This window comes from Emydura macquarii, unplaced genomic scaffold, assembly GCF_026122565.2.
Source record: "Emydura macquarii macquarii isolate MOO-44397 ecotype Brisbane River unplaced genomic scaffold, CSIRO-AGI_Emac_v2 contig_2531, whole genome shotgun sequence".
Lineage (NCBI taxonomy): Eukaryota > Metazoa > Chordata > Testudines > Chelidae > Emydura > Emydura macquarii.
The window spans coordinates 6,429,768-6,455,653 of NW_027132668.1; the positions used below are offsets into that span (position 1 = coordinate 6,429,768).

Below are 25,886 nucleotides of genomic sequence, written 5' to 3' on the forward strand. Positions count from 1 at the left end.
CCCTGCATACTGCTCGATAGAAAACTTTAGAGGACCCCCCTGTGGGACAGAGTAATACGTTATTAGACTAGAGCAGGGAAGTGGGAGTCAAGACTCCTAGAATTTAATTCTTATTCTTCAACTGACTCACTGTGACACCTTAAGCACTCTGTGCTCCAGTCTGTTAATCTGAAAACAGATTTAATAATAGCTTACCTACATAGGGATGTCCTGAGACTCATTTTTTTATGCTTGCAAAGCACTTTGAGATCCTTGGTTGAAAAGCATTGCAGAAATGTAAAGTTTCAATTATCTCTCCTAGCACATAAACCTTAGCGACATGTCTGCCCTGTATTCTGCTTGCAATGGAACACATAGAGTTCCACTGTACAAGAAGAAGCACAAGATGCTGGAAATATTTGTAAGAGGTGCAGTATTGCCATCTTCAAGAGATCAAAAAATCGCAAGTTGGACCCCTCCAGAGATCGAAAATCATAAGTCAGTTGCTCAACCCCCTCCAAATCATGAGATTTTTAAATAAAGATTACACAGTGTGTGACGGAATGGACTACGTCTGGAGGCCCCTTGCTGGAGGCCTCGCAGCCCTGCCTCATCCCGCTCCAGAAAAGAACAGAGAAGAAGTCATTCAGGTGGCCTAGAGTGGCTGCAGGGGAAGCAGCCAATCAGAGGCATTGCTGGAGTGGCCAATCCGGAGCCAGAGTGTCATATGAAAAGAAGCAACAGAGACAGAGCAGTCAGTTGCTGCCTGGAGCTGGAAGTGAGAGGACTGGGTTCCTGGTTAGCAGGAAGAGCAGCAGAATCACAGATAGCTCAGTGCAGGCAGGACTGAACCCAGGAAGGGTTGCTGAAGACTGTGGGAGCTAAGAAGGAGCTCCTAGCTGGCTGTGGACATAGAGCAAGGACTGAGCCCAGAACCTAGCTAGACCAAGTGAGGGTACTAGAATGGGCCCTGTTGCTCTGGTTAAAGACTGAGCCCAGGGAGGGCTGCTGAAAAGGACACACCAACAGAGGGTACTACAATGGATCTTATTGGACTGTTAGGAGGCAACCTTGGCAGTACAGCCTGATACCAGGACCATGAGAAAGTACAGACTATATATCCCAGAAGAGCGTCGTTTGTTCCACCTACAGACAGTGTGTGAGACTTGGCTGGAGGGCTGAGTCACTGAAGACCCACTGAAGAAACCATTGACCAGAAAGGGGTGCTCATGAGAGGCGGGTGCCAACCCCATCACACTGGGGTTTTTTGGTCTACCTTTTGATTATTGAACTCTCCCTACCCATCCCTAGTGTGTGTGTGTGTGACATTTAGTGTTGCTCACTCTCCCAAATTTTTTGGGTAAGGTGATTCTGGCTTCAGGTGACACCTGCCAGTCCCTCTGCCCAGCAATTAATCCTGTCCCCCAATCTTCTCATCTGTTCTGACCCCACCTAGTCCCAACCCACAACTGTTCAGCCCCTGAATCACCTTCTATCCCATCAGGTAAGTCCCTATCAGTCCTCATTGCCTCAGTTCAGTCTCCCCAGCCTCCACCATCAGTTCAGCCTTTCCTAGTTCAGTTCCCTCTCACCACCAGCCTCACTTCTGTTCCTGTTAAATTCTTCATCCCCTTCTCCCAGGCCTGGGGGAGACTGCCATAGGTCCCCTCTCCCCCTTCCAGGTTGCGGGGGGAACAGCTCCAGGGGCTCCTCACCCTTCTTTGCCCCTTCCTAGACTAGGTGTTGCAGGGGGAGTGGGGAGCTGAGGAACTGTCATCTCTGTTGTTCACAGTAGGGGAGGGGAGAGGAGATGGTGGAGCTGCAATGTGCTGCTGAGCATTTTGCTCCATCCTCTCCTCTCCTGTCCTGGTGCTCATCCCACTGCATGCTGTGGTGCCAGCTCCACAGCTACTCCTTCTGTGCTGCTGCAGTCTGAGATTGGGGTGGGAGAGGTCACAGGAATGTCACAGATCCACTGACCATTCTCCTCAAGAGGAGTTGCAGCTGGGGTGCAAGCCCCTACAGCTCTGAATTTGCAAAAATGGCCATGGAGGACCTCTGTGATTTGCAGAAGTTAGAAACAAACTTCACTAAAGAGGAATCACAAAATATTAATTCTTTCTGTTGTATGGTGCATGAAGAAACACATTTCTAAAGCTATTAATTAAATACTCATGAAAATGCCCACCGTCTCGTAGAAAAATAATAAATGTACCTTTCAAATTGTTACAATGACATGAGGTTAGCTTGTCCTGCCAAGCACTACATTTTCCTTTGATTCAAATTGGATCTGAGGAATTTGCACACTCATTAATTTCAGCTTAAGTTTCTATGTAAATATTTCACAAGGCTTAAAAGTAGATCTTTGTAATATTAAAATACTTAATAGCTGGTATGAAAGACCATTGGCAGTTTACCCTGTAGAATGCCCTCATTCGTCTGAAACTGTGAAGAAGTCCAAACTGCAAATTTGTAAGTGCATTGCTAAGATGTTTTGAAATACATTCTCCTTAGAATGAATGCACATAACTCTTATTAAGGTTATATATGTGATTGTTTCATGGCACTAAAATTATAGGAAGAAATGAAGGCTTTTGTATTTGATTATGCAAGAAAATGAAGTGGAGAACGTTATTGGGCCATTAATATTATTGCTATCCATTTCAGGGGAAATAAATATATTCAGCTGTGTGAACATGGAACAGGGCACTGGCCGAGCCTACCTTGTAGGGCTTTGCAGCAATACTGACAAATACTTGAGCATTTGAGTGAAATAGCAATGGGCCTATCAATGATGTTTCATACTTATATAGCACCTTTCATCCAGGATCTCAAAAGCACTTTACAGACATTAATTAATTATCCCTTGCAATACCCCTATCAGGGAGGTAAGCTGTTACTACATTCATTATACAGATAGGAAAATGAAGAGAAAAAGATGTAGAGGAGCAATCACAGAAAGAAATCTATCCCTGTGCTGGGAAACAGCACAAGGGCAATGTACCACTTAAGCAGCACATAAGACCTCATAATAGGGCTATTTAGGATCCAAATTGCAACCTTACAAAATAAACAGTACTTACTTTTCCTTAAGTTCCTTTGGTGAACCCTCCAGTGGCTTGGGTTTTATACTTCCAGATCCAGGTGATTTTTCCCATTTGCTTTCTTCAATATCAGCTTCTTCTCCTTTTTCCTTATTCGTTTCACTGGTCAGGTCATCTCCTTTTTCAGGCTTTTTAAGAAGCTATGAAATAATTTCTATATTAAGGTATAAGTGTTTATGCACCCTTAGACATTTCGACAACTTCTTATTGACATATACCAACGTACACCAGCTAACACTAATTTGTAAAACCTATTTCATTCAGCTTTTATTTTAGTGATTTAATTTTTTTTTTGCAAAGCACAACATTAAAATAGACATTTAAAAGGCAGTTTACTTATATTAATGGATGACTAGACTACAATACAAATCATGCAGCTGCAATCTTTAAAATATGACTTCCTACAAAAAATACTGGAGAATGCATGCTTACTTACTTTCTTCTCCTGGGTATTAGCTATAAAGGGTGTTATTCTGAAATAATTTACAGCATAGCTCAGAGACAGGCAAAAGACTGTTTCAGTTATGTGTCAAAATCATACCACAAGAGGGCCCAATTTTACTTCCATTGAAATCAATGGCAAAACTGCCATAATACTTCAAAGGAAACAGGATCAACCTTTCACTTCTCTAGGTAACTTATAAAAACTGGCAACACATGAGCAGCTTGAGACATACTGGTACATATTGCCCCAATATCAACTATGTGGGTAAACCAGACAATCAGTATGTTCTTGAATGAACTCACATAGGAAAATGATAAGACGAAAACACCATTATCACCTGTGAGTGAACACTTTTCACGAAGTAATCACTCTATATCTGACCTACCAGCCCCCATCCTCAAAGGAAACCTGCACAACACTTTCAGAAGACAAGCTTGGGAGCTTAAATTCATAACTTTGTTAGACTCTAAAAATCATGGCCTGAATAGAGACACTGGATCTAAGGCTTATTACAACAATCTATAACCCACTAATAACTCCTCCTCAGCTGCCTTCTCCCCTTCCATCCCTTCCTTTCCTCCTCTCCCCCCATGACTGGAGAGGAGTTAACAGGCCACTTCACCTTGAATGGTCCTTTGAAATATAGGTTAACTACTTATGCTAAACAATCTGTTCCACCTTGTATTTAGCTTTGCCACTCTGAGTCTGTTTCCCAAACCTGAAGAAGAGCTCTTTCAGAACACAATTGTCATAGATACATGAGTAATATTTAATTACTTTCCAAACAACACATTTTGGAGTGAACAGTGATTTTCCTTTTCTTTTCATGTGAAGATGTAAAAGATGTTTCTTGTCTTGATGCTCAAACATGCATAATTAATAATACTGGTATACAGTGTATTATTAATTATATATCAATTTATGTCTTCAAAGCACCCTATAAACTTTGGGCCCAATCCTGCAAACCTGATTCGTGTGAATAGTTCTTTCCTTTACCTTTAGTTCTTAGAAATAAGGTTTTGCATGATTGGACTGATTAATAGCATAAAATGTGGATGTAGCCACTATCTATTAAGCTTAGACATGTATTAGAAAGAACAGTGCAATCTAGTTACCACACCTTTGGTGCTACAGTTTTAGGCCCTAATTGTTGTCATGGATGTTTCTTAACAATCCTTATCCTTTATCCTTATCGTTAAAGAAAAATACAAAATATTGGTACAATCTTAGTAAGTTGCTTGTATACTTACATTAAACCAGAATATTGTACTACTGTAGAAAGCTGTAAACCAACATATGTAAATTCATACAGTTATACTTGAATATATCTTTTCAGTACATGTAAAGTCTAGTAGAGGTCCCTAATTCCTCTGTTTACAATTGGAATCTAATCTCAGTAGTGTCAGTCATATTGGGTGCTACATTTCATTCACTCTTTTTGCTGAATACCATGTAGTTAATGAGACCATAATGTCAAGAGTTATGTAAAAATAAAGACCTATTAAAAAGACATTTTTTAGAAATAGAACCAATGTAATAAAACAACAAAACTATGGATCTTATATCAGAAATAGACTTCTGCATGAGTCTAATAAATGGTTCAGAGGGCAAACCTAATGGATCCACAGACCATTCTGCTATCAAGGGGGAGACTCAGACTTTAGGTTAGTGGAGGTTCTGGCCACTGAGGCCAGTGGAATTACACCCCAGATTAATCTGGCCCCAGGTCAACAAGAGCTCTTAGCTTGTGGATGACAGAAAAAAATGTGTGGCATATTGCAAGCACAAGCACTCTGTAGTGGAAAATGTAGAGGCCCTATAGTAATCCAGAAGTCTTTCAGCCTTAATGCTGGGGATCCACAACATGGCTACAATATGAGCAAAAAGTGAAGTTAGAAGAACAAAATTAGAAAAATAGTTCAAAAAAGGGATGTTAAAAAAATCCTATAATCCCAATTGTCCCTGCCTCCTTGACAAACCTCTTATCATGGGACCTGAGTTAAATTTGACTTTATTTTGCCTGATTCATTTGAGTAGTTTAGAAGTTTGTGGGAGACAGAAAAATAAATTTTGAATAATTTCAAATGAAGAATCATTTCAATTTTTTCTTAAAATTACCTTGATCCTTATTTCTTTTTCAGCAATTTTCTTTTGCTTCTCTGCTTCTTTTCTTTTACGTCTTTCCTCTTCTCTGCGCTTTCTTTTCTCTTCCTCTCGCAGACGTTTCTTTTCCAATTCTCTCCTCCTTCGTTCTTCCCTTTTTTCTTCTCGTATCCTCTGAAGAATTGCAAAATTGATTATATAAAATTTTCTAAATGCAAAACATTCTTGAAACATAAAAAGTTGAGCTTCAGTCAAAAGTCTGGACCTACCTGCTTTTCTAATTTTCTATTTTTAATATATTCCAAAAGAGGTGTTGTTCTTCTAGCTAAAATACAAAAAATTTGTGATATAGTGTTCAACTCCTAAAATATGTACTTGTTTCTTTACTTATAGGTACTTGCTCTTTCTTTTAAGCTTTAACTGTAAGGGAACTAGGTGATATATAACACTTTATTTCAAGAGGTATATATATGTCAGAAAGTGCCCCCATCTCTCCACTCAGAAAGGATCCCTGGCTCTTCATCATTAAGGAGACTAGAAGTAAGAGAGCCAGAGATATTTCCTGTGCTTATTTAATGTTTGAATCATAATCATATACTTTAATTTTCAGGGAGGACATCTTTTTCTGCTGTTTATCAAAATATTATTTACAAAAGGAAACAAATATGTTCAAAATGTATTCCTAAATTTTAACACAGGTATAGCAGCACTTGGCCATCCAGCTATTCTTATACTACCATCACCATGGTCATATACAGCACTTTTCATCCACAGATCTCAAAGCATTTACAAAGGTAGTATCATCATCCTCATTTCACTGATAGGGCAAATGAGTCACATAAAGGTGAAGTGACTTGTCCAAGGTCACACATCAGGCAACAGCAGAACCAGGAAGAGAACTCAGCTCTCCTGAGTGTCAATATGTACTATGTCAAACTGTCTTTCTTATGATATGGGTCTGACACTGTTTCCATTTTAACTAGAGATAAACCCAAACTAAAACACCAGATTGAAACAGTCACAAACTTTACAGAAATTCTGAGCCAGATCCAAGCTTTGCAGCTTCCATGCCATCTCCGATTACAACCCTGAATTTTCACACAGTCAAAAAATTAATTGTGGGTTGAAACTTGAAACAGTGTCGTTATAGGTGTAAGTAGTTATGAAAATGCTGGAGATCCTCTGTCAGTTTTAGATGTGCAGGAACAGAATTATAATGAAGAAGAACATTTAGGGCTAAAGATGCAAGTACGGGGCTCTCACTAAATCCAACAGGAGACAAGCAAATACAAAAGGGAAAGGAGGGAGGGATGGAATGGTCATTAGTGGGCATGGTATAATTTTGAAGCCACAACAAAACAGAGTTGGAAAAGTACATTTCCTTGAAGTTGTGGTTTCATTTATCTGATATTTAAACTTTAAAACAATATGACTAAACCTGGCCTAAATTCATGTCCTGAAAATATTTGAATGTAGACATTTAAATATCTGATTGATTCATTTATTATTCATTAATCATTACTAATTATTATGGTGCAACTGTTATTAAAATATGTATTTACAAAATTGTGAACGCAAATATAGAGGCTTTTTTAAAAACATGAACAAACTTTTAAAAAGAAATCAACTGAAACATTAAGAGGAAAAAAGGATCTCTATGCAAGCAATAGCTTTTAATTTTTTTCCTTCTTCCCTAAAAACATGGGCAGAAGGCTGAATCTACCTTAGTTTTGTTAAAGAAATTCTGCTTTTGAATTCTGTATTACATTATTCTGTCACACTGAAACTGAAGATCTAGAGCATCCAAACTGAAGACATCAAACATGCTCATTTGAGCTAACATGACCTGGGAGGCACATTGGAGCCCTCTGAGAACTTGAAGCCCAATTCTGCTCTCTGATACATGGTCATATCTTTCACCGACTTCAATAAGAGTTACATTCTTGTTTCTGAAGGCCTAGCTAGGCCCTTCTGCAATTCAACTAGAGCTATGGTATTCACTGAAATACGTTTTTCTTGGTTTTGACATTAACATGGTTGTAAATTCAAACAACATTTGAGAAAAATAACGCAAAATAAACATAGGACAATTTAATCTGATCTGCTACAAATTGATTTAATAGAAACAAAACATTAAAAAGCCATTTTGAAGAACCTCCTTGAACTGAGATACTGTCAATACTGAACCTGCAACTCCAAGGTTATCCCTTTTTCATTAATAGCTGGAATAATTTGGAGTTAGAAAATCTTATTAAGATACTGGGAGGCTTAGTGATTTTCAGATTGCTGTGAAATATCTAGGGAAACCTTCTGGCCAAGTAAGGCTACACCTTCTTGGGGAATTTCCACATCTGCAACAGTAACACACTTTCAAGCTTTGTTGATGATAGATTTATTTAGTGTCCTTAGTAATATTCCTTCCACCTCTCCTCTAATTTATCCTTACCTTTTGCTGAGCTCCAGATATTCCTTTGTCAATTGTTAACTCACACACCTACTACACAAGCAAGTATCAATGCCAATCCTGCAGGGTAGGAGTGCCAGCGGAGATGCATGGGGGGGAAGTATGGTAAATTTAAGAAACAGTAGTGATCAAAATAGATTGGTTAGTTTTATATATCCAAATAAGGGAACAGCATACAGCTAAATTTCTCCTAGTCAATTATAACAGCTAATGGATGAGTACATGTTCTGTATGCAGTCCCTTGAAGATGTGGACACATATATCATGTCATCCTGCAAAGCCTTTATTTGGCTGACTTCGGAAAAATCCTAGTATTGTCAGGTTTAAAATACATTTTGAAATAGTTATAGTATTCAGTACAAAATAACAATATTACTAGATGGTTTGTGAAAAAACTAAAACTTATTTTTAATCAGAATTGCAAATTGTAAATAAAAATGATCCTTTTCTGCCCCAGGTCCTCCCTATGTCTGTGTCAGATTCGTGAGGGTGTAGCTTCCCATTTTTATTGATCCTCACTCAATGATTGTCATCAGTCACTCTCTTTCTAGCCGAGGACTAAAAAGGACTGATTCCCTTTGAGTCTATCAACAATACTCCTTATCACTAGTGGCCAAAGCCTGCAACACTTTTACTTAAAATTTGCTTATGCCCTTTCCACTATACTCTGTAAAAACAGCTTCATTTTTCCTTTGGCAGTTCACCTTTCAAAAAAACAAGCTTGCTCTCTCCTCCAAAAACTGATGGGCTTATTCTAGCAACTAGCTAAGTGGTTAGTGCCATTTAGGAGATCCAGATTTGATCCCCACTCTTGGTTTTTCATGTCCTGTGGTGCTAAGGATTAGGAGTATCTAACATTACTTAACAACTATTCCTTCCTGGGACAAGAAACTAAGGGTGAGAATTAAATCCGGGTCTCCAGCATAGCAGCGCAAAGCACTAATCAAAAGGCTAATCTCTAGGGTCAGTCCAACAGTTGTGTTTTTTTTAAAAGCTGAATTGCAAATGGGAAAAAATTAGGCTGTTTTTATACAGTAAAATGGAACAGGAAAAGGTATAAATACAATAAAAACGAGAGTCCTGTAGCACTTTAAAGACTAACAAATTTCTGCAGGCATAAGCTTTCGTGGGCTGCAACCCACTTCCTCAGATGCATGAAATAGAAATCAGATAGGAGGTATAAATATACATCCAAGGGTAAGAACCAACAATGGGGAGGGTACGTGTAAACAAAGTCCATTCAGTTAGAGTAGATGAGGCCTATTCATCTCATTACAAGAAGTAATTGTCAGTGTTCACACATTCTCACCTTCTAATCAATGGTTGTGAATAGGCCTCATCTACTCTAACTGAATGGACTTTGTTTACACCTACCCTCCCCATTGTTAGTTCTTACCCTTGGATGTATATTTATACCTCCGATCTGATTTCTATTTCATGCATCTGACCAAGGGGGTTGCAGCCCACAAAAGCTTAAGCCTGCAGAAATTTGTTAGTCTTTAAAGTGCTACAGGACTCTTGTTGTTTTTGTTGTATACAGACTAACACAGCTACCCCTCTGGAACTTTTCATAAATACAATGTGTTTTTTGCTTTGCAGTACACCCGTGAACTATATGAATATATGTATTATTAATTACGTTCACATGGTTGAAACCTGAACAATGAAACCCAATATACTTTAATCCTGAAAAGATCAATCTTGATCTGATGTGTACAGATCCTGCTCTAGAATGTGAAAGTCATGCTGCCTGCATATATTTTTTTTCAGGCTGCCCCCAGATGATCTTGGCAGGGTATTTCACCTTTCACCATGCAAGCACCAAGAATCATGAACAAGTTTGAGTGCAATATTGAGGCTCTCGCCCATTCTTTCGTTTTGGGTTATCATTTTTTGCCCTTCTACCATCTTTCAACAATAAACTAATAGACTATTCCTTTATAAATATTAAGGCCCAGTTTCTGAAGAATATGTGAGTTCCATGCATGTAGAAGCAGCAGAAGTGGGCCACAGAGGGTGGCTGTAGGCGCTACTGCAATGGAGAATGAGAACATAAATATACTTTCAATCACTGCCAGACTGAATGTGGGAGATCCTGCTGGTAGTATCCCAAAAACATGAAAAAGCATATTTTAAAAATTATCAATAATGAGGAAAAAAGTCAGCAAACAGACCAATGAGTTCCCTTGTTTTTGCCTCAATCTCTCCCAACAGAGTCTCAGGATTAGCACAGATTTTCTCTTCATCAGCACAGTAACTTTCTAAAAATTTCCTATATTCTGGATCTGTGAAAACAATTTTTTGAAAAAACACATTAATAAAGTATTTATATTCTGTGACAGAAATTAGTATCTTATTAACAATAAACAGAGTAGCTTTTCTATCATGAGATCAAGAAAATGTATTTACCATCATCAATGCTCCCAGCTTTTGCATCTTTTTTCTTTAGCTTCTTTTTTGAAATCTTTTGGAAGGGAGCAAATTCCACCACAGCAGGATATTCCAAACCTTAAGAGAGAACAAATACTCAATTTTTAGATCGGGAGATACTTGTGATTTAACAGTGAGATTTTCAACAGCATTCAGCATTGGCATAACTGTTTCCATTGAAGTCAATGATGAGTGCTTTTGAAAAACCCACCCTAAATTGCTATTTAAATGACTCCAGTGATAGAGATAAATAATATGTAGTACATTAATATCTACAGAGTAAAATAAATAAATATGTACTTGAATTACACACTTTAATTTCAGGTACTGTTGTACACAATTTGTACCAGAACAAAAACTGGCCTTAGTTTATTTTGATATGTCTATCAGTACTGTTATAATTTAAGATAGATCAGCAGTTCCACTATCAACCCCTTCTTTTATCATTCATAGCTTGACTGTAAATCTATAAAGATTTTCACTGAGTTTACAAACTGACATATAAGAGCTCAGTCCAACAGATACAGCATAATCACTTTTGTTATTCTGGAAATAAACATAAAATAATTGAGAAAAAAAGGTGTGTGATTAATTTTTGATTGGACAAATTTCTGTTGATGAAGATGTTGGCTAGACCTGAAGAATATGTAGCTCCAAATATCCGCTCTTTCACTACAGAAATTGGTCCAACAAAAAATATTACCTCATCCACCTTGTCTGTTTAATATCCTGAGATCAACATGGCTACAATGCATAAAACAATAGAAATATTTCTATAAAGTTTTGTTGCGCAAAAGCCAATAACAAAGGGAATGGCATCTCCATTTCAATTTAGCAACATGTAAGCTGTGTGAAAATCAGTCATTTTAGTTTACATGGGTTTGTGCAAGCCTTCTTCTTGTTTTCACTTGCATAGATTCTCAGTCCATAAATTCTGCTCTAATTGTGGGATTAGAATAAACCCAAAAAACTTAAAGAACAATTGAGACGAAACAGATGGAATTTATTTGGAGTCAAACCATGTGAAACTTTTGAATTTTGCCTGTTTTTCACTCAAAACCATAAATCAGCCCAGGTTCACCCAAAAGTTGCCTAAGTTTACTCAAAAGTTGTCCTAGTTCACTGGAAACTAGACTGAGCCAAAAAGTTTTGGGAAACCTGGCTTGAGGGAAAAATACAATTTTTGCCACATTTAAAATATTCTTACAACTGTTTTGTTGAGAAGCTCTAACATCTCTCAGCTTTGAAGCAGGGACTTGAAATTTGGCAGGGGTTTACCCTGTTGTCAGGGATGTGTTTTTTACCATCCCTGTGAAAATTCCCCAAATTGGCAAAATTATATGTCTCTAAAAAATCTCAGTTGGTACATGCTCAGTACAGAACTGTTAGAGTTTGGCTGCTAAATTCTCCAAAGATTCTGTCTCCAATGAGCATGCTCTGTCCCTGACAGCTCCTATGTGCCAACCTGCTTGCACCTGTGCCACCTCACTAAGTAACTGAACATGTTCTATCCCAAGTCTGCAGGGGCTGAGCAGGACTATCCCTGCAATTGCTCTTCACTACTCCCTGGACTGCTGTGTCACCGAATACCAGAACTGAGAGCAGGGAGATGGTCTCTCCTGTGTTCTCAGTGCTCCCCCTGATTGCATGCAGCAAGGATTAGGAAGAAACCCATATGCAGTGGGGTAGGTAGGGAAGAGGAACCAGGATGGGGCAAGGGCAGGAGCTGGGGAGGAGCAGATAGAAACACCATGTGTCTGGGGGAGAATGGGAGCAGGGGAGACAGTGGTAATACGTGAAGAGGTGGGACAGGACTATGGGGTGGGACAGGGACAGGAGTTGGAGAAGAGAGGGATAACAGGAGCACAGGTGAGGACAGAGATGGCAAGAGCCATGGGTAAGGTAGAAAAAGAGGTTAATAGCAGAGGGAAGGATGGGGTAGGAAGTAGGGGAAAAAGGGTAGATGGAAAGACGTAGGAGAGTGAATAGGCGCACGGGGAAGCCGGGACAGGAGCTCAAGAGAGGAATAGGAGCAGAGAGTGAAGACAGGGACAGTCTCAGGGCAAAGGAATATGAAGTCTTTAACCATTAGAAGACACTCCTCTCCAGACCCTGGAATTCTGTATCTCAACATTCCTTTGCTGTCTAGCAATAGCGTGAAACCCAATGGCAAATTAAGTATCCCATCCCTCTCTGGTGGCTGGTTGATATACAGGATAACCGTCCGCTATTGCCACCGATTACTCAGTTAGCTCAAGTGATAGAGGTCTGTGCTGTGGATCTAAAGGTCCCACCCCTGCTGATGACCTATATGCAGGTCAATATGGTTTCCACATAATGGATTTTTGGTTTTTCAGTTTGATTTCTTAAAAACCTAGAAAACTACATTTAAAAACTAAGGATGTGTCTACACTACACACCATGCTTCCCCTGGCTATACTGCTATTTTTAGCACACTAGCTCAATTACAGCTAGCATATGTCTGTCTACTCAAGCTGGGATGCATACTCCCAGTTGCAGTGTAGATGTACCTTAAGTTACAAGATCATTAAGGTTGTAGTCAGGCACTCAAAAGTTAGGAAATGCCAGAATCAAAGTTATCTGTACAACCTTAATTTGACCCCCTTATAACAATCCTCAACAACAGGTCTCCAGACTCATTCAGTGTGAATGGTGGAATGAATGAATGAATGAATGAGGGATGTGCAGTGACAGAGGTTGTTGTCTGTAGGACTCATCTCATTTTGTTGCAGAATTTGGAAGGAGTGTACTGAATGAGGCAGGGAACTGCAGGAAAAGAAAGGATGGTTTCATAGTTAAGGCAGTTGGAGAACTAAATTCTATCCCTGTCTCTGACACAGAGTTCCTTTGTGATACTGGGCAAGTTTCCTAAACCAAGCTTTTCACAGGTGTCCATTAATTGTGTGCTCCACATTTTCTTGATACCCAATTTGAGACATCTGAGGTCTGATTTGGAAAAGTGCTGAGCAGTCACAATGGCAACTGAAGCCAATAGGAACTATGCTCTGAACATATAAAGTGCAATAAAATCTAAGTACTCTGAAAAATCAGGCCATAAGCATCTCCAATTTGGCATCCAAAAGTAGTGGGGTCTGGGCACTTTTGGCCTCCATTCCCCAGGCATAAAATGGGATAAATAACGACACCTTATCTCCCAGGCATATTGTGAAGATCAGTTCATTAATGTATGTAAAGTACTCAGATACTATGGTGAGGAGTTACATAGACATCCCAAGAGGAAATTAATATAATTTGGATGGTGTGGTAAATAAGGCATGTAACCACATGCTGAATGATGAGGATAAAAAAAAAATACTGAGTCGCTACCCACTCGGTGAGTACCACCGTCCTAAGCACCCAAATGGGGCAGGAGACCCGTGGAAAAAATTGTATGTGATCACGTAAATAAAGACTCTATCATACGCACAAAGGAGCCAAATTAAGACTGCCCAGGCAAATTTAATTCTGACATTTCTTAACTTTTGAGTGTTTGACTTTGCAATCTTGATGCTCTTTTAACTATTTTTTTCCGTATGTAATTAACTACTTATACTGAGTAAAGATTTCCAAAATACTTACTCTTCTGAAGTGCTACAAAGGATACAGGTTTATATGTTAATTCCAGAAAAAATAAAAAATGTAATAAACACGTTGCACTGAGATTTTTTTAAAATGTAAATAGTCGAACCTTTATTATCAATGAAGACATAGCCATCAAAGCGATCTCTAAAAAGAATGATGTCATCAGGATTTCTAAAATTAATGTATGCTCTTGAGTAGAGATGAGGATAAAGACTGTAACAAGAAACAATTTTATTTTCTGTTATTTAGTGTCGTGTTTAGGAATGAAGAAAAAAGCAAAATTAGAAAAATCCTGTTATAATTCTTATCTCCCTTGTGAAATGACTGCATTAAACTTGCCTATCACAGAACGCAACTTTTACACACACATTTAACAAATCACAGGATTGAGCAAAATACAATTGATTTCCAGGGTATTCCACATCCTGCAACTAGGAAACAAATGTCTCTTTTTTCATTCTGTGCACCCGTACAGTCATTAGGTCCACTTTACTATGATGGTGACATAAGAGCTATGGATTTTGGCAATGCCACTGGGTACTTCTTGAGCATGCCTTTGCTGCTATTATTGGGGAGGGGAAGATCAGATTCACTGGCAGTTGCCAAACTGTTGCTTTGAGTCTTTATAGATTTTCATCTTTAAAAAAGATTAAACATTTTGATAAACAGCACACGATAAACAAGAATATATCCTGGGACTCATAAATATAAACAAGTGATATCTCTTTGTCAGATATGCAAATCCAGCAGGTAATTTACTGTTATTTATATTTCCATTAGAAGAATGAATGGTTACTGACCTGATAATCAGTGTTCCTTGAGATGTTGCCATCTGTGGGGATCCCACATGCTCCCCATCCCTGCAGAATCTTTTAAAAAGCAGTGTCTGCTGGGGCTGTGCCTGGGGGCCCTACATGTGCTCATGGCCCCCCACACCCTAAGGGCATGATGAGCAGAGTTGCTGCAACCATCCCCCAGTTCCGTTGCCAATTCGGAATCCCAGATAAGAAGAACTATGAAAAAGCAGGGATAGTGGCCTGACAGAATCTATGTCGCCACTGGGGAGCAAAGCAGCAACCAATAATTACTGGAGGTTTAGGCATCGCAGGAAGTACTGCCCCAAGAGGCCAAAATGATAGAACCCTGCAGTCACCTGATTGGTCCACACCAATTATTTAAACCAGGAAGTTGCCCCAAGGAGCAGTCTGAGTAGCAACACAGACACTAACTTGCTACTACTACAGATCTTGTCTTTCCCCCATCTTGTCTTGACTTTTGCCTTCGACCACAGCCCACAGCCTATCTCCTTGAGCTTCGTAACCATCTCCTGGCTTGATTTGGTAACTAGTCTTATCTCCTGCCTTCGATCCCAGCCCAGCAGACTAGTGGCCTACATCCGGGCCATTAAAATTAGACATGACTTGTCTTAGCCAATATGGATCTATCAGGACCAGTGCAACTGTGTCCTGTCTGATTTTTCACACCACTCGTGGAATCAAGCAAATCAGTGGAAATGTGTACATACTTGAGGCTTTGATACCAAGGTATAAGAAAGGTGTCTTACAATGATCCCAGACTCATGCCTGCTTAGAAAAAAAGGCTGGGGTATTTTTTATTATCTTTGGTGCCAAACAATTCTATATTGAGATTTCCCCACCACAGAAAAATTGGCTTGATGATGGAGCTCTTCAGAACCTACCTGTGGGAGGTGACAAATTGTCTGCTTAGGAAGTCTACTGGGTTATTGCTGACTCCTGGTAGATAAAGAGCACCTGGGGTAATATCATGTTGTTGAGGCCATGTCTATAACTTGATTGCCTCCTGAAATAGAGGTGATTAAAAGGCACCTTCTTGCTTGTTTATATAGTGCATTGCGAATGTGTTGACTGAGAGGAACTGTAACGTGGAGTTATGTAGAACAGGCAGGAATGTCATGGAAGTTATTTTGATTGTTCATAATTTTAGAACATTTATGTGAAGAATCATGTCCTTTTGAAACCAAATCCTTTATATCTGGAGGTGATCCAGCTGTGTGCTTGATGCATCTGTGATCAATGTCTGTGTAAGAGAGGCAGAGAAGGGCACCTCTCTCTGAACATTTTTAGGGTCACCAATTCAGTGCCGATAGAATGTGTACAGGGACAACAACCCACATGCTCATTTGGTGATACACCAATCTTAAACACCCTTGTCACAGATGCAGGTGAAGTCTGGCTAGCGGCATCACCTGTGCAAACTGACACTGTGGTCCAGAAGTCTGAGCAGTTTCCTACTGTAGTTTATCGAGTCGATTTGATACTGGTGATTATCATCTGAAGATAAATAAATCTGTCTTCTGAAAGATATGCTTTCGCTGATTTGGAGTTAATTAAGGCTCCTATAAACTTTATTGTTTCTGGCTGGTTGAGAGATGATTCTTCATAATTGACCAAAAGGCTAGCTGTCTGAATAAGAGAAGGACATAATTCAGCCAATCGTCTAGATATGGGTACGTATGAATACCCTGTCTCCTCAGATGTGCTTCATTTTATAAAGGCTCTTGGTAATGTGGAGAGACCAAATGGTAGAGCCTTGTATTGATAGAGATGGGGCCCTACTATGAATTACAGGTATTTCCTGTGGGCTGGCTGGATGGCAATATTGAAGTATGTGTCTTGTAAGCTGAGCCATGAACCAGTATTGAGCCTGAAGGGAAGGGACAATGCAGGCAAGCATTACTTGCCATCCTGCCATCCTGAATCTGAAACAGTTCATGTATTTGTTCAATATTCTCAGGTCTATGTTAGGATCCCTTTTCAGGGGAGAGGGGAAATAAAGATATATCGGGAGTAGAAGCTTCTCCCCTCCACTCCAGCAGTAACTCCTCTAGGGCTCCTACTTACAAACTTACTTTATCTGATTTTCATCAAAAGGGTCCCTAAAGAGAGATGGGGAATGGGAGGAAGGTGGAGGGTAAGGACTGAAATTGGATGGAACAGTCCTGGTAGATAACTTCCAGCACCCATTTGTCTGTTGTTATTGCAGTTCATGTCTGATAGAAGAAAGCAAGCTGGCATCTAAAGGTAGGATCTGAGGATGGGTCTTGGGTAACTGTGGCTCTCAATCCTTGCATCAAACCTGCTGTCTGGAAGTAGGTGTAGACTGACTTCCTGTATACCACAGGCAACCATTGACACCAAGCACCCACACACTAAATCCAACAATTTAAATTAGACCAAAGTATTACTGCCCCACAGGAGATTAGACTATTATGTGCCACAGGCAGAAAATAGTAGAAAGTAGAGACTGAGGTGCACCAATGCCCAAGGCCCTCCTCCAATGGCAGTGAGCTGATTAAATGAGATATACCAGATGATTGCAGCAAGTGGCCCACACCCTATGTGGCAAAGGAAAATGAAAAAAACCCAAGGTCACTGCCAATCTGACTTGAGGGAAAATTCCTTCTTGACCCCATACATGGCTATCAGTGAAACTCTGAGCATGAGAGCACTGGTCCACCCCATCCAGTGCCCCATCTTCAGCTGTGCCATCTTGCATGCATCAGTGGAAGGAGTCAAATAAAATAAAATAAAATAAAATAAATAAAGACACAATACGCTTGGGGAAAAAATCCTTTCCTGGGCCCGGAAGGTATCCAACTAGAGCCCTGAAGCATGAGCTTTTAGGAACAAAAGACATAAACCAGAAAGGACCCCATGGCTGCCAATCCCTGACCCTCACCAGCACAGGCAACCCCATCATACAGTCCTACTAATAAATGTGTTAATCTCTCTCTTACAACTAATTCACTTGTTTGCCCCACAGCTCCTACTGGGAGGCTGTTGCAGAACCTCACTTCTCTGATAGTAAGAAAACTTCTAATTTCCAGCCTGAATTTGTTCCTCACCAGTTTATATCCAATGTTCTTGTGCCAAAACTGACCTTTAGCTTAAATAGCTCTTCATCCTCTCTGCTGTTTACCCCCTCTAATGTATTTATACAGAGCAACCATATTCCCACTCAGCCTTCTTCTTGCTAGGCTAAACACACCAAGATCTCTAAGATAGGTCTTCCATTCCTCTGATCTTCCTAGGAGTTCTTCTCCACACCTGTTCCAATTTGAATTCATCTTTCTTGAACAAGGGTGACCAGAATTGTTCACAATATTCCAAATGCCCTGTACAATGGAATTAATACTTTTCTATGTCAACTGGAAAGGCCTTGCCTGATATGTTCTAGGACCATATTTGCCTTTTTCATAGCTGCATCACATTGATGCTCACAGTTATTCTGTGATTGACCATACACCCAGGTCTTCTTCTGTCACTTCCAATTGATAAGCCCCCAGCTTGTACCAGAAATTCTTATTATTAGACCCTATGTGCATAACCTTGCACTTTGTACTATTAAATTTTATCCCATTTCTATTACGCCAGCTTTCAAGGTCATTCAAATCTTCCTGTATGATATTCCAATCCTTCTTTGTATTGATGAGACCTCTTTGGTGCCTAGCTGGTGACTGAATGAGCATCACTTGTCTCTGTTGGACAAATGGGATTAGTGCTCTGGTCCCTTGAGAGCAACATTTTGTGCCTCTCCTATGGGAAGAAAGACATAAGCACTGGGAACCATGCCTATATCCTGGTGTTTGAGCCTTTCTTGCCTTGGTGATGAGGCAGTACCAGTCTTCAGTTCTGAGATGGTAATCAGTACTGAAGTGGTATTTGATGCCAGTTCCTTGCTCAATGGTGCCAAGGATGCTTGCCAGTATCAACCTTGATTGCTGCGCACCATCTGGTAGAGACGCTGGTTGACAGAAACTTAGAAGAGGTTGGATTCATCCTGGAAGTTGATCCTAGCTCTTCAGGGTCTAAAGTTCCTCTCATGGATTATTCAAGAAGGCATAGTTTCAGACAAGAGTCTCTGAACTTTGTTCTTGTTGAGAAAGAACAACACATTGAGCACCAGTCTGACACATGGCTCTTGATGAGACAAAATAGAAAATGGTTGTGGTTTTTTGTGAGTGGAAAGAGACTGTTGCAGGAGGGACACAATTTGAGCTCAAGGGCTTTGATTCCACCATTTTGTATTGCTCAGAGGGACAAATTAAATTCAGGGTTTTTTTTAACATTTTTTTGTTGTGATGATGGAACTAAAATAAAAATGGGGAAAATTTAAAGTTGAGCTAACCCTAACCAGCCACCTAATTCGTGACTGAGGCAGATCCCAGTAAGGGTAGTGGCAGATACCTCTTGTTCCACCGCACTGCCACACATAGTAAGGGGGAAAAGAAGGACAGGTGCAGCTGCTTTGCCTTTTCTGCCTTCAGGTGTGGGGCACAAGGACATGAACAGTGCAGGTGCAGCCCAGCAGACACTGTTTTTCAAAGATTCCAATCTTGTGCACATGGGGCAAATATACAGCTAGAGTGGGATTCGTGAGAACACAAACTCGAAAGAAAACTTCTGATCCTTCTGAATTAGACAGAACTATTGGGATGGACTCATTTACTGTATATGAAATGTTTGTTATCTAGCATTTCTAGGGAGCACTAATTCCACACAACACAGAGAAGTTCAAGCTCCTAGATGTGAAGCCAAACCTAGCATAAGGAAGATATGTATCACTAGTGGTAAATAAGCAATGATATAGCCTTGCTTCTGTAAACACTTACAGGAGTGAATGTATTTATATATATGAGTAGAAAGTTACTCACTTGTGTGTTTACAGGAATGGGGTATTTCTCAATGGCATGGGAAAGGGAAATTTCTCAATTTACGTATAAATTTTTTAAAAATTTTATATTTATAACTCTATGAAAGACACCAGTTTAAAGGAAAACTCCAATGTTAATAATACATTTTACAAATATAAATCTATTTATCTATAAAATAAATATTAATTGAAAGATATTGATAGACATTTCAACACTTCTATGCAAGTGGATGGCACTGAGTGTATTATATGGAGATAGCCATAACCCTGTGAAAAGGCTATACTATGACAGAATGAGTTTCCCTCACATTGATTTCAATAGGAAACATTCAATGCTTTTTTAAGATAAATTTCAATATGCATGTAGAGTAGAGTAAGAAACAGTATAGTTAAATTAACTTAGTTTTGGTTACTCTCTAAGCAGAAAGGATTTGTGATTTGACACTGGAGGAAAACTTAAGTTAAGATCACACAGGCATGCTGGAGGGAGCACATGTGTGCTGCTGGTGGCTGGAGCAACCAGCAAGACTTTTGGGTAACTGTCATCTCCCAGGAAGCAGGGGGCTCCCTCCTCTGTGCTTGGTCATCACAGTAGTACTCATGTGTTTCATGTTGAACATGCTTAGATGTTTGTCTGAACTGAAGCCTAAATTATATTTTAGTATTTATTAGAGATTAACTTGATTACACAGTTAAACTGCTCATATCAAGTACTTTTGCTTGCTGTTCTTTGCTGCCAAAGCAGAAATGCTGGAATTAAAGACAACGTTAGTCTAAAAAAATGAATCTGTTAATAAAATTCTTAACTAAATAAATGAAGTTGTTTGGTGCATATACCAAAAAGTAATTGTGCATTCAAGAAAAATGATTGTCTGGCAAAACTGAAAACATGTTTAATATATTTTTATGAACAATTTGAACTATTAAAGAAATACACTGGGACATATGAAGCAGAAACAGGCTTCTTTGAATACATCAGATGTGGAGAAAAAATGAGAGCAATTTCATGCTTATTTCCTTAACCCTTAAGCTCTTGCTATTTCATATTGTCCAAAAAAAATTAGAAGTATAACTGAAGGGAACACTATAGATCATTCTGTCCCTTAAGGAAACTGCCGTGCCCCAGATTTGCATGCATTTCGACCAGCTGCCAAATATCTCTGGAAGCAGATGGTGAATACTTCTATTAATGCAGGTTTTGTATACGAACTTAGGACTAGTACACTGCTGTTTGCAGAAAAGAAAAATATTTTTTGCCTTTTTTAGATCCTGATCTTGCAGAACACCCTCAATTTCCACATTCTTTACACTGGAGTTGAAGGTGCTCAGGACTCTTTAGGATCAAGTACTTATTACCTATAAAATACCAGGAACCTCGACACTGAGCAGTAATCATTGCAAAAGAGAACAGAAAATCAAAAAACGTTTATTCCCTCAGAAACATTTCTAAACACCTGATAATTCAGTAGGAGATGTTTTCCGCTTGCTTTGGCGCCACAATCTTTTTTTTCCCTCAACACACAAAAGAGCAATATTTTTCTGTCCTTTTGCACTTATATTTGTAAAAGCGAATACATGTCACAGTGGAGTCAAACATTTAAAACAATGAATTTTATTTTACATTAAGCTTTTATTATTGTTGTTAGCAGAAGTAAAATCCATGACTACTGGAAAGAGTGGATAGGATTCTGTATTCCGGAAAATAAAGACTTCAAAAATCATCTTGCAAGTTTTGAAGGGATCCAGTTAGCCACAAGATTTACAGTAATAAAATCTTTAAAATATTATGAGTCAAAATCACTTCCCACAGCATAAGTAAGTATCGCACAAAAATGCAAAAACATGCGTGCAAAATTGCACTATCAAAGTGGGATTCTCCCCAGCTATAGTTGGTATATTTCAATAAACAGGTATGGCTATGAGAGTACTTAGCAATTGTGGGTTCACTCCTCAAATGAAGCCAGTTCCACAGACAAACCCCAAGATACCTTATTTCTAGGAGATGAATCGGAGAGGTAGGGCCAGCCAGTCACAGATCATTGTTGTAATCTGGGAAATGTGAGAGGTGTGAAAGTTATCAAGATTTCCATTTTATACTCCTCTTTTGAGGTGCCCAATAGTGTACATTATATACTATTCTTGAAATGCAGCTTCATGAGGTTGTGTGTCTTGGTGTTCCTGCAGATTTTTCTTTGTTGTCACATGTTTGCAGCATATACCATTGCTGTGCAACCATGCCTATAGCCTTGCAAATCTGTGGATATCCGCTTTATAGCCACGGATCATTTTTTTGCAGATGGTGGATTGGATGTGGCTCTAAAGGCAGGGAAGCAGCTGTCTGCAGCTGATAACTTTTGAGGCTGATTCCCTGCCTTTGAGATGGGGGTGGGGGATAGCTGCCGATCAGCTATTCCCTGGGGCTTCCCTGTGGGCCACCAATCAGCTGTTCGGTTGGGTTCCCTTGTCGCAGGAAGCCCTGCTGAACATGATTGATTGGCAGCCAGCAGGAAGAGGAGCCCCATGAAACAGCTGGTTGATCAGCGGCTGGCAGGGGAACCACGGAACAGCTGATTGGCAGCCCACAGGGGAGCCCTACCGATCAGCTCTTTGGCAGGGCTCCTCTGCGGACCACCAATCAATCAGCTGTTTCACAGGTCTCCCCTACCGCTGATCAGCTGTTGGGCAGCTGCCAGGAAGGGCTGGCCCCTGAACAGCTGATCAGCAGCAAAGGCTGCAGTGGGGCTGGCCTTCAAACAGCTGATTGGGGGCCCCAGAGTTGTGGGTGTGTGCAGGTGTGGATGACATAGACTGAGGATGGTGTTCAGAGATAAGCTGATTGGGGTGGATGCGGATCCACATTTGTGTATCTGCACAGGGCTCTAACCATGCCACATGTTTATCAGACAGATTTACTGCATATGGAGCTGGCTTGTTTGCGACACTGTTTAGGGCATTCTCTACATATATAGTACCCTGCCCATACACATGAATGTTACTGGCTGTATTCTCTTCTTCAGCATCACACTGTTCTGTTGGTTTCTGCTGAATAGCCAGTGATATGCAGCACCTTTGAGTGAACTTTATTTCCAATATCCAGCCTTACTCGTTGATGCTCAGTGCCCAATGAGGCATACAAGGATGTGATGCTTATCTGCCAATACTTCCCCTGTAACCATTAGCCCTTCTATACTCTGTCCACCCTGTCCCAAAAATGCCTGGCACATTGATGTTAATCTCTGCATGGCAGAAGTGAATATGCTACACACCAAAGCTTAAACCTTTACTTCTATGGAAGTACCTTTATATTCTTTAAATTAATACTCTATTGTTTAATCTCTTGTCATTCTGCAAAAATTCCTGGATTAGGAATAGGAGCAGACAGCCATTTTAAAATAATATATACAGTTAGCTAAAATAAAAAAAGTAAGAGTTAAATAAATAACACATGAACTACTAAATCTGCAATTACAATTTAATACAAATATGCCAATCAGCTATTCATTTTGATTCCAGTCAATATCAAAGAATTGTGTGCATACATTGTGATGTTAAGCTAAAATACACTGGACCAGATTCTTTGCTGCCTTGCACTTTGTGTGGATGATTGAAAGTATACTAACCCTATCCACCCTAAAATAGCCATTGTCCTTTGGAAGTTCTGGAAAAAGTGCTCTACTCTAGGTGCTTTTCAAGAGGCACTCGAAAACCCACAAGATTGGGCCCTTAGACCCCGTCTTCAAGGGACAGATTTTCAGTAAAGTTTTTTTCTCTATAATTATACAGGTATAATCAAACCAAAAGAGTGCATCAACACTGCTTTGTCTGAAGTGGTTTAAGCTACTTCCTTTGTGAATCGTAGCATCCACACAGTACTGTGCTTTTTTGAAAAAAGTGCACATCATTCTGGGCAGGTATCCCAGGATGCACTGTTCTATACTCAATAGTATGGATTGTTTATCATGTTGGATTGTGGGATGTCTACTGGACTTCTGGGATTTGGTGTCAAATTCTGATGATTCCTTCCACAGTATCCCAAAACTGGTCTGGCTTTCACTAGCTAATCATTTTCAACTGTTTCAGTTTCAAATTGCTATCAGGCAGCATGGAACACCATGATTAATTATGAATAACACATTGATTAATACAAACAGCGATTACCAGATGTATAAGTAATCATGCAGGCGGATGGCTTTGGAGGAGAAGGAAGAACATGATCACTCTCTGAGATTCCACATGGATACTGCTAGAGGAGGAAGAGAATGAAACCAAGCATTTATTTCTGCATGACATATTACTGGACTGGCTTCACTCAATGACACACTGTTTTGGGGGCTGGCCAACCAGCACTGACTGCAGTCCTGGTATGACCAGCAGTGGTTGCAGAACTTCAGGAAGTGGAAGGCCAGTTTCCTGGAATCTAAACAGAGGTCACCTCAGAGCTGCAGTGCCAAATCACTCATATGAGAGTTCCTCTCAGTGTGGAGAAGTACGTGACCACATTGCCATCTGGAAATTTGCCATATCCAATTGCTACTGGTCTGTAACTAACCAGTTTGGTGGTGTTGTTGGTAAATCAAACTGTTGGAGCTGCTGTCATGAAGTGTGCTTTCCCCTCCAATCCTTTGGTTTTTATTCTTTCTGCTAGGACCCATTCATGAGATCACCAAATATCTCCTCCTTCATCCTTTCTCTTCCCTCGGAGGTTGGCCAGGCACTCAGCTACTGATAACACTCCTCTTTATGTGGGCCATGCCACACCAGTTGCTATGAGAACAGAGACACAATAAAGCAGTTACTGTACCAATATTAGCCATCATGCCAACAGTGATAGGTTACTTCTATTATTTATCATCAAATTATCCATTTTGGAATTCTATTGTCTAGCCTGGTGTGCTAGAAGATGGTAAGACAATTTTAAGTTGTTTTGCCTTTGATCGGGTCCCTGCACCATGGTGTAGAGATACCCTTTAAATGACTCCTTATACAATTTTTTGGGTGTGGGAAGGATGGAGAGTGCTGTTTCCCAAGGGTTAGGCTAGTAATTGTATGTACACCCCTGGTGGCTGTCCTTAAATGGAGAATATTATCCTGAGGCAAGTTCTTAAGAGGCAGAGAAAGGTCCTGTTCAGAAAGGTACAGGGACAACTGAGAAGATATGCAACATTGCTACATGCTAGGATGGTGCCCTTTCAAACTGTTACTTAATGGAAGGGAAACACTACCTAGATGGGTGGCCCTAAGAAAATATCATCGACTTGTCATACACATGCCAAACTAGACTGCTATCTTTGCCAAAAATTCTCCTTTATAATACCAAGTGATTAGAACAAAATGTGCTATAAAAAATATAGAATTTTGCAGCTATGATGAATGTCCTGTTTAACAGTTCAATGTGTTTAACAACGCAACGAATGAGTGCTTCATGAAAAGATGCCTTTTGTAAACCCTGCAAATCACAAATACTTTATAGAGCCTATGCAATATAAAAGGCCTAAAAGAGCCTCTGTAATCTCAAGTGGCCAATTTAACATGTTTAACTTTACATGTCTGAATATCTTAAAATCTAAAAAAGCCCAGAGCAATGACTAAACTGTGGTTTTACAAGCATTTTCTACTGGTGTACTTCTTGCTTTTAGTTTTGCTACAATAAAACTGACTCAGATGCAATGCATTTGTCTTTTTAATTTTTTTTCACAGCTGCAAGGCCGCTATCTTTTACAGCACCACAAGAATGAGAAGCAGGGAAAGGAGGAAGAGGCAGATGAGGGGTAGGGAACATTAAGCAGCATGGGAAAGTAGGATGTTACATGTTTTGGTCTATCGGCATGAGACTAAATATTTTTGGGATTAAAAATTCCACTTTTAACTGTTCAATTTTCTGTCTTGAGTGCCATTTTGGACATGCTGTGAGGGCTGGAGAAAAGCCAAGCAAGTGGACACCAAAGAACGTTGCATGGGGCAGACATGTCCATCCTCGGCTGTGACAATATCTGCCAGACATAACGGGGCACAGCCAGTAACCAGAAGAAAGTTTTCCAAATCCCCCTAAACAGCATGAATGGGA

At 39.8% G+C, this 25,886-nt stretch overlaps 1 protein-coding gene across 2 annotated transcripts in view; it reads right to left on the bottom strand.

Moving 5' to 3' along the window:
• The window catches only part of UPF3A (UPF3A regulator of nonsense mediated mRNA decay), a 39,597-nt gene that overhangs the window by 7,640 nt on the left and 6,071 nt on the right, over nt 1–25,886 (bottom strand). For both annotated transcript variants that reach the window (XM_067563636.1, XM_067563635.1), the window contains exons 3-8: nt 14,235–14,341; nt 10,505–10,603; nt 10,270–10,380; nt 5,901–5,956; nt 5,647–5,805; nt 3,063–3,223 (exon numbers count right to left, since the gene is read on the bottom strand). In XM_067563636.1, the coding sequence (XP_067419737.1) occupies nt 3,063–3,223; nt 5,647–5,805; nt 5,901–5,956; nt 10,270–10,380; nt 10,505–10,603; nt 14,235–14,341 (693 nt within the window). The remainder of the gene's footprint in view (nt 1–3,062; nt 3,224–5,646; nt 5,806–5,900; nt 5,957–10,269; nt 10,381–10,504; nt 10,604–14,234; nt 14,342–25,886) is intronic.